At 28.5% G+C, this 10,275-nt stretch overlaps 2 protein-coding genes across 2 annotated transcripts; one reads left to right on the top strand and one right to left on the bottom strand.

The window, feature by feature from the left end:
- The first annotated feature begins 724 nt into the window (after positions 1-724).
- LOC111681693 (vitelline membrane protein Vm26Aa-like) lies at positions 725-1,018 on the top strand. The gene has a single exon (XM_023443580.2). The coding sequence runs from the start codon at positions 725-727 to the stop codon at positions 1,016-1,018; it is 294 nt and encodes a 97-aa protein (XP_023299348.2).
- A 2,509-nt stretch (positions 1,019-3,527) lies between these two features.
- On the bottom strand, positions 3,528-4,168 carry LOC111681672 (vitelline membrane protein Vm32E-like). The gene has a single exon (XM_023443556.2). The coding sequence runs from the start codon at positions 4,094-4,096 to the stop codon at positions 3,797-3,799; it is 300 nt and encodes a 99-aa protein (XP_023299324.1). The 5' UTR covers positions 4,097-4,168; the 3' UTR covers positions 3,528-3,796.
- Positions 4,169-10,275: the final 6,107 nt, after the last annotated feature.

Raw genomic sequence — 10,275 nt, 5'->3', positions numbered from 1 at the left:
TCAATTCGCAACAAGATCAACGAGACCTCAGCAACAACAACTAAAACAAAAGTTTTCGTGAAAAAAATGTTTTTTTCAATTTTTTTTTTTGTGTTTATTTTATTTATTTTCAAATACGTAAGTATTCAAATCGTAAAATATTTTGTTGTTATTTTTTGAAATATATTTTACATTTGAGTTGTTTTTTTTTTTTTTTTTGTTCTGGCGTTTTGTTATTTGATGACGTTGCTGGCTATTGGGGGATTTTCTAAGAAAATTTGTTGAAGTATTAAGAATTTGTTTTCAAAGTGTTTTGACTCTATTTAACAGGTTTAATGTGTGTTTTAAGAAATTTAACAGAAATGTTTTAGTTTATTCGCTCATAATTTCATTAAAAGAAAAATAAATAAAAATATATTTTAATAGATTTTCATATGTTTTTCAAATATTCTAAAACACTCTTTGTTAAAAAATTAAAAAAATAAATATTTTACAAAATTTAACTAAATTTATTCACTACTTTTATTTGCAAACGTTGTAGACATATTTTACAAATTGCTTACTAACTAATAATTAAAATAAAAAAGTAGTTAACACAAAAACTGATGACCTGTCCTACACTAACACCACAAAGTCAATAAACAAAAAAACATATAAAAACTAAACTGACCAACCAACTCATCATCAGTTTATTTTCAATTGACTTGTAATACAAACTATTCAACAAACCCCTTAATCAATCATCATGAAATTCTTTGCTACAATTTTGGCTGTTATCGCAACATTGGCTGTTGTTTCTGCTGGTGGTTATGGTGGTGGTAGTCCTGCTGCTTCTATTCCTGCTCCTCCCTGCCCCAAAAACTACTTGTTCAGCTGTCAACCTAATTTGGCTCCAGCTCCTTGTGCTCCTCCAGCTGCTGGTTATGGCTCATCGGGTGCTTATTCGGAAAATGTTCCCACTATTGTTAATGCTCCTTATGGTTATCAAGGTTTACCACAGAATTTATTACAAGTTCCCAACTATTATGGCAATCATTAAGTGTTTGTGACTCACTAACTGGATATAGACAATTTTAGTTTAAGTTTAAGAATTTTCTTTTTGTTATTTGGTCATTGATTTCAATAAAAATTTTATAATATTCAATATACAACTTTGTAAATTTTTTATTTTTCAAAAAAAAATTTTTTAAACAAAATTTAGGATATTGTTCAAAGCATTCGATAGATGAAATAGTTCCAAAGTTTCTATGAAAAATTGTTTGTAAGAAAAAATGTGTTTTGTAGGAAGTTGTAATTTTTCAAAGATAATGATAAAATTGTCTTTATGAAAACTCATTTTTTAAAGAAAAAAGTGAATGTTAAGAACGACAATTGTAATTTTTCAAAGATAAAATTATGTTTATGAAAACGCACTTTTTGAAGAAAAAATGTCTTTAAAGAACGCTAATTTTTGTAACACAAAACGTGTCTTTTATGCAGAAACATTTTTTCAGCGTCTTTTTGAAGATAAATTTTAAAAAGAATTTTCATGACTTTAAAGTGCCTTCTAGAAAGACGCTTTTTGTAAAGATAAATTGTCTTCATGGATAATACGTATTCCTAACGGAAATCTTTCTACTGTTAAGACAATTTTTCCAAAAAAAAATAAGACAATTTTTTCTACCCTAAAAATTTTTTGAAAATACACAAAAAGAGTCTTTTATGATGAAGAAATAAGGAAAACTAATTTTCTTTACAAAAACGTTTCTTTTATAAAGAAACATTTTTTCAACGTAAAAGTGTCCTTTTAAAGAAAAATTTTGTTGACATCAAAGTGTTTGCTAAGAAGACGCCCTGTTTATAGATAAAGTGTCTTCTAAGAAGATACGTATTTCTAACGGATAAGTTTCTAATATGAACGTAAAAGTGTCTTTTATGAAACAAATTTTTTTATGATAAAAGTGTCTTTTAGGAAAACAAATTTTCTTTACAAAAACGTTTCCTTTATGAAGAAGCATTTTTTCAACGTAAAAGTGTCCTTTTAAAGACAGATTTTCTTGTCTTCTAAGAAGACGTGCTTTTGATAGATATAGTGTCTTCTTAGAAGATACGTATTCCTAACGAATAAGTTTCTAATATGATGACAATTTTTACAAAGAATAAAGTGTCTTCTTCCGACCCTATAAAGTATATATATATTCTGGATCCCTATAGCGGAGTCGATTAAGCCATGTCCGTCTGTCTGTCCGTCTGTCTGTCCGTCTGTCTGTTGAAATCAGTTTTTAGAGGTCCCCAGATATCGGCGAGATCCGAATCTTCAATAATTTGGTTAGACATGCTTTCGAGAAGATCGCTATTTAAAATCAGCAAAATCGGTCTATAAATAACGGATATATGAGGAAAAATCTGAAAATTTCTGTTGTCTGTTGTTTTAGATGCCTTGTGAATTTTGTTTTTTTTTTTTTCGTTTAGCGTTGTTGTTGTTCATTTTGTTTTTCTTTTGATGTAATAATAATGTAGACGGGAAAAAATTAAAATTTATAAAACTAATATGTTTAAAATACACTATGGTGAAGGGTATATAAGATTCTGCACAGCCGAATATAGCACTCTTACTCGTTCTAACATAAAAGTGTTTTCTATGATGACGCATTTTTAATGAAAAAGATAAAAGTGTCTTCTATGAAGTCGAATTTTTCTATAGAAAAATTTTTTTCTAGGAAGACTCATTTTCCTAATAAAGATGTGTATTATAAAAATACAATTTTTTTCACGTTAAAGTGTATTTATGAAGAAGAATTTTCCTAAAGAAAAAGTGTCTTGTTAGAGATCAATTTTTCTAAAGAAAAAGTGTCTTGTTAAAGACCAATTTTTCTAAAGAAAAAGTCTCTTTTAGAAGACACATAAAAAAGCTTCTTTAATGAAAATAATTCTTATTAGCGTTAATTTTTTTCAGATTTTCTAACGAAAAAGGGTCTTCTATTATGACGATTTTAAAACTTAAAAGTGTCTTTTATGGAGACAAAAATTTGCCTTTAATGAAAACGAATTTTTCTTACAGAAAAGTGTTTTCTATGAAGTTTCATTTTTCTAACAAAAAAGTTTACTATATAAACACACTTTTTGGAACGAAAAAGTATATTTTATTGCAGTTATGAAACAAACTGTGTTTTACTTTTCTTATTAAAGCATAAAAGTTGAAATGAAGCCTTGCCTCCGATATATTAAAGCAATTTATTTTTGAAAAACAAATTTTTTGAAAGAGTCCTTTATATTGGGGATATATGGACCGATTTTTAGAAAATTAGGTAGATGGATGTATAGTGACATAAAAAGTGTTTTGATGAATTTTATGTCAACATTACATATAAGGTATTTTCTGAAAGAGGTTATCAGGATCTTCAAGACTTATAGAAAACTTAGTTGTTCCGCTTTTTGTCGAGATGCAAGTATATTAAACATAATTATAGACAAAATATCCCTATTCTAGGCATTCAGTTGTGTGATTGCCAGGTAAAACAATGGGCTGATGTTAACCAATTAATAAGGCTTCCTTCAAAAAATGATTGTAAGCCGATTGTTTAATCATGGATAGAACCAAAAGTATTGTACGGTACAAACATTATCAGAAATCCAATACATATCCTCTCTACTAAACTGGCAACTATATAAATTAGATAAATTAATAACAAATTTAAGATAATTTAAATTTATATATTTTTTTTATAATTTTATTCACATCAATCACATTTTGTAAGAAAACAAATAAATTCTTAAAACCTAAACAAATCATACATTCAATAATCAATCAATTGTTATTATATTGCTAATTGTTTATTTAATTGCCACCCATAAATTGTCCATAATAGTTGGGATATTGATTTAGCTGTTGTGGCAAACCCTGATAACCGTAAGGAGCAGTAATAATAGTTGGTATATTCTCTGAGTAAGCACCAGCCGAACCAGCTGCTGGAGGAGCACAGGGAGCGGGTGCCAAATTAGGTTGACAACTGAACAAGTAGTTTTTGGGGCAAGGAGGAGCGGGGATAGAAGCAGCAGGACTACCGCCGCCATAACCTCCAGCGGCTACTACGGCCAATGAAGCAGCTACAATAAAAACAGTGGCGATGGTATTCATGTTGATTTTTTACTTTTTGGTGATTTGAGAGTGTAATACAAAACGAATTGAAATGAACTGATAATATTGTGCAATTGTTTAGAAGTTTATATATGATTTTTCATATTTGCGCAATTTTAATATGTTTGCGTAGGAAAGTTATTCAGTTTTTATTATTTTTTTTCTTTAGTTGATAAATTTTGTGGATTTAAGCAGTTTTTAGTTTAGAAAATTCATTTTGTTGGCTGCTAAGTAATACTGCTTTTTTGAAGAAAATAAGTCATTAACTTTTTTGCTGCTCGAAAATGTTGATCATCATTTTTACAAACTTAAATTAGGTTATTTGCCTTTAAAGTATTGTTTAATTAGCATTTGATAAATATGTTTGTTAAATGTAATAAAATTTATATACTTATATAATTTATATATTTTAATACATTTAGGCTAGGCAACGAAAAACCCACATATTGAATATTTAGTTTAAGAAAATTTATTAAAATTTAAAAAAATAAATAGAAAGAAATGACACACTTAAAATATTTTGTGAAATAAATTTTGTAATAAACCTGTAAAATGGTTTGGCTTATGACAGGACAACACACACATCTTACAGACGTTTGTGTATGATGAATACACTAGGCAAAATATTCGAAAGTTTAATAACCATCAGATTAGAATTTGAGATAAGGAGACAAGGTTAAGGCACAGTTGGAACTATAAAGGAAGTAGTTTACATTGCCCTAGCTCCCAAGAAAGAAAAAAAATTTTGTACTGTCATTACACTTGATGTTAAAGATACATTGTATTGAGCTCATGCAAAACAAAAGACAGAGTCCTAATGTTCAAAACAGATGATTATATGAAGGTAGGTCTTAGGACCACTTTTATGCAATATGATGTACGATTAAATCTCGAGCTTCCAGAAGGTGGGCATATTATAGGATATGACGATGATGTAGCACTTGTTATTTCTCATACTTTGCCACAAGCTCTGAAAATAATAGCTAATGATAGCCTCAGTCGCTGCGATAGCTGGTTAAATGAGCGACGGAAAAAAACAGAGTCAATCTTTATTCCATTGATTATATACTAGACTATAGATAGACTATATACTATAGACTATCGACTAGACTAAAGACTAGACTATAGATTAGACTGTAGACAAGACATTGAACTAGACTAGACTATGGAATATACTACTAGACTATACTACTAGACTATGGACCAGACTATGGACTATACTACTAGACTATACTACTAGACTATGGACTAGACTATAGACAAGAAAATAGTCTATAGACTAGACTATATACTAGACTATAGACTAGACTATAGACTAGACTATAGACTAGACTATAGACTAGACTATAGACTAGACTATAGACTAGTCTATAGACTAGACTATAGACTAGACTATAGACTAGACTATAGACTAGACTATAGACTAGACTATAGACTAGACTATAGACTAGACTATAGACTAGACTATAGACTAGACTATAGACTAGACTATAGACTAGACTATAGACTAGACTATAGACTAGACTATAGACTAGACTATAGACTAGACTATAGACTAGACTATAGACTAGACTATAGACTAGACTATAGACTAGACTATAGACTAGACTATAGACTAGACTATGGACAAGACTATAGACTATACTATAGACTAGACTATAGACAAGACTATAGACTAGACTATAGACTAGACTATAGACAAGACTATAGACTAGACTATAGACTAGATTATAGACTAGACTTTAGACTAGACTATAGACTAGACTATAGACTAGACTATAGACTAGACTATAGACTAGACTATAGACTAGACTATAGACTAGACTATAGACTAGACTATAGACTAGACTATAGACTAGACTACAGACTAGACTATAGACTAGACTATAGACTAGACTATAGACTAGACTATAGACTAGACTATAGACTAGACTATAGACTAGACTGTAGACTAGACTATAGACTAGACTATAGACTAGACTATAGACTAGACTATAGACTAGACTATAGACTAGACTATAGACTAGACTATAGACTAGACTATAGACTAGACTATAGACTAGACTATAGACTAGACTATAGACTAGACTATAGTCTAGTCTATAGTCTAGTCTATAGTCTAGTCTATAGTCTAGTCTATAGACTAGTCTATAGTATAGTATAGTCTGGACTATTTAAAAATATATAGTCTGGACTATTTAAAAATAGGGACTTCCAGCTTAAGATTGGGGACATAAGTCAAAATTATCCTGGCAACACTGCATATTATGAAAGTTCTATTGATAACAGAAGACCGTACATTAGTTTCTGTTAAAGAATTTAACATTGGTTTTAGGCAGAAGAAAATCTTTTCTATGAAATCACTTCCCCTGACGACTCTTTCTATAAACACATTTACTGAAGGTTTAAGTATTTGCTAAGACTTTTCTGCTACTCACCACTAGAGGGCAGAATGCTGTTTATTATTAGTAGAGGCGCCAACAAAAGAAACGCTTTTATTTTATTGTAATAAATTCGATTCGAATTAAATATAATTGTAACTATAATCTTTGAAAATACAAATCTTGTGATAGATTCTTACAGTAAACTTTCTATTACTTTATTACAGTATTGCCAAAATTGTAATGAAATTGCCTTTTATAAATTATTTTTATTAAGTCATAGCAAGGACGCGTTTACGCTTTTAACAAACTAAAGAAAGAGGTTGTTCCCTTAGAAAGCTTATTAAATTTTTTGTTTGTTTGATTAATTAATTAAAAAAAACACTTTACAAAGGTCACAATCAAAAGTTAAAAACGAAATAACCAACCTAATAATAGAAAAAAAGACATAAAAAAATTTATCAAAAAGGAATGAAAAGAAAACTAAAACCAAATTTATGACAAATGACTAAAATGCAAATAAAATTTTTTTTGATATATTTTGATACACACTCAAAAACCCATTTGTCGGTCATAACTCAATTTGCTTAATTTACTTGACCATTAAAACTCAAAAAATAAAATAAAAAATACCAAAAATGACATACACACAAAATAAAAGACAATTTGCAACCAAAAATAAATACACTCGTAATAATAAAATGGAAATGTTTAAAATACTGAATGAATGACCCAACGAACGACCAACTTTGAAAGAGGGAATTGATACTAAAAACTGTTACAGTAACATAACAAGACCACCCTTTTTGCTAGACATTAAATTTATTTCCAAGTATAAGAAACAGGAAGCAAATTATTTATAAATAATCAAATTATATTTTAAAAGAAATTCTATAAAATTTTATGAGTTTCGATGGTTGGCATAAAAATGGAGTAAAATAAACATGCAAATCCTTTTGCTTATTGAGGGGAATTTTATTTTGAATTTAAATGCAATCAGTTTGAAATTATACTTTTCATACACATCAAACTGTTTTTTAAGTAATTTTAACTGTTGTTAATAATAGTCGAAGGCATGAAAATAAATCAAATGTACTTACTTATATAGGTACACACGTTCATCATGTACATATGTTTGGTAAAATAATTCATGTACATTAGGGTGTTTTCAGAATTTTTTAATTGCTAATATTCCTAGGGAAAACTGTAATATCATGGATTTTAACACACTATTTCTCATAACTCAGATACTTTTATCCAGCAAAAATAAGAACAACATTTGTCATCACTTCAAAAGAAGCACTACTTCACTTCAAAATAACTTCAGAAGTAGTGAATTTGTAATCAAATAAAAAGGACGGTGTTAAAATCATTTCTTATTCAGGTCTCTTCAGTACTTCCATAGATTAAATTATACGTCTGTTTTGTACAAAAATATTGGTCCAAAACCAACCTTAAAGTATACCGATCGATTCAGAATCATTTTTTGAGTCGATTAAGACATGTCCGTCCGGCTGGCTGGCTGTCCATGTAAACCTTGTGTGCACGGTACATGTCGCAATTTTAAAGATAATTTAATGAAATTTGGACCAAGCATGGGGACGAAGACTATTGAAAATGGTTAAAATCGGTCCATTATTTCACCTAACCCCCATACAACCGTGCCATCCGATTTGGACTTTTTATGACATAATTACGTCAAATATTCTATTATCTCTCTAAAAATTGCCGCAAATTAGTTTTATATAAGTATAAATGACACTGCAGATTTTCGTAATGATCGGCTCTTATTTTACCTTAGCCCCCATACAAACCCCCCTTCAAAAAATGTCTTGAACTTCTAAAATTTGTATCGCAATGAAACTCAACAAAACTAACTGTTATTTAAAAATATATCCGAGGATCGGCCCATATTTGGCCTATGAATAAAAAATTTCAAAAATATCATTGTGTAGGGCATTATATGGTCGGCCATGTCCAACTATACTTTCCAACTTTATTTTTCATTTTGTTTGTTCGGAGTTTTGAAAATTTCCGATCTTAAAAAAGTAATATTTAAATTTTCAATAAAATTTACCCACAAACATAAAAGAAAGCATATAAAGCTCAGACTAAGTGAAAATCTATAGAACTTTTATAGATTTTTGGTACTTTTTCGTCCATCAAAAGGTACTTTTTTAATTTTCTATAATATTATACCTAGAAACTTTAAAGATTGCATGTAGAGCCTGTAACAAATGAGACTTTATAAATTTATGATTACACAAGATTGTTATAAAGGGGATGTTCCTTTAATTTTATTCCAAATTCACTGCATCAGAAGTCATTCTCATGAAGTAATTTTTTTAATTGAAAGTGAAATAATATTAACATAAATAAATAAATAAATTACACACATTTATCAATCAACTCCCAAATAAAATGAGTTTAATTGAAAAAATTTCAATACAAAAGATCTTAAATTTTAAACAAAATTGGATTCTTTTCGCTTCTTTGGAAGTCAATAAACATTACTTTCACAGAAGGTAAACAAATTTAGTTAGTGCTACCTTTGAAGTGATGATAAATGTTATACTTTCGGAAGTACTTCGTTTTATTTTTGTTGGGTAGAGACTTGAGTGAACAAAAGTCAAAAAAGTAAATAATATTGAATATAGAAACATAATCATTTTTCAATTCTAGTTGAAAGACTAAAGCATACGCTAGTACTTTAGTTTCTTAAGTTAAGTCTATTTTCTATAATCAAAAAGACACCCCTTAATAATAAATTTTTAGTTAACCATTTGATTCTAGACTTTAAAACGAAACTAAAATCAAAAAATTTCCCAAAATATATTTAAAAATTCTAATGCAATAGAATAACCGTTCAACATACAAAGTTCTGTTTGGACATAGATTGTATATAAGTAAATCAAATCAAAATATAATTATATAGCACATGCGATGGTGTGCCTTAATTTAATAATGGGTTTCACATCAAAACCAAAAAATAATACAAACAACAAAAAAAATTTCAAATATTGTATCTACATTCTACTTTAGAAAATTACCCTTTTTTTGGCCAGTTGCTCAGAATGATGTTATTATTGTTGTTGTTGCTATTTTCTTTGAATTTAACTAAAAATGTAGATCAATATAAATGTACATGTGTTGTATATTTTATATGTTATTTTAATATATTTTGATTTTTTTTGTGGGTTGAATATTATTATATAACGGTACATTTTATATTTCTCAGACATGACCTGAAGTTATAAAATCAGAGTTTCATATGAAAGCAACATCATCATACACATAAATGTAGTTAAAGTCATCATCGTTATATAGTTGCAACACTAGCAATCAATCGGTAGTTTATTGCGATGCATGTTTTTTGTTGTTGTTGTTGATACATATAATTTATAATGAAATTGAAGTGTAATTAGTTTTTTAAGTAGAGGATTCAGCTTTTTTTGAGTAAAATTTATTTAATTTTTTAAAATTGACATTTATTAATTTAAAGAAATTGAATTACATTTTAACATTATCCTTTATAACTTAAATTTCTGAATTGACCCATTACGCAAAATATTTTTAGATAATGATTACTTCAGAAAAATGTAATCTCGTATGTAAGTTTTTCTGGATGGATGGAAGGACGGACATGGAACTAATAAACTCAATACTCCCCATTATGTTTCATAATTAGATCTAAACTCAAACCAATATAAATTTTTCAATAACATTCACAGATTTATTCTCACTTAAAAAACAAAAAAAAAAAAAAAAAAAAACAAAATCATTTACGTTTAATCCTGT

Source organism: Lucilia cuprina, chromosome 2 (assembly GCF_022045245.1).
Source record: "Lucilia cuprina isolate Lc7/37 chromosome 2, ASM2204524v1, whole genome shotgun sequence".
Classification (NCBI taxonomy): Eukaryota; Metazoa; Arthropoda; class Insecta; order Diptera; family Calliphoridae; genus Lucilia; species Lucilia cuprina.
This window is presented reverse-complemented; position numbering and strand designations above follow the sequence as displayed.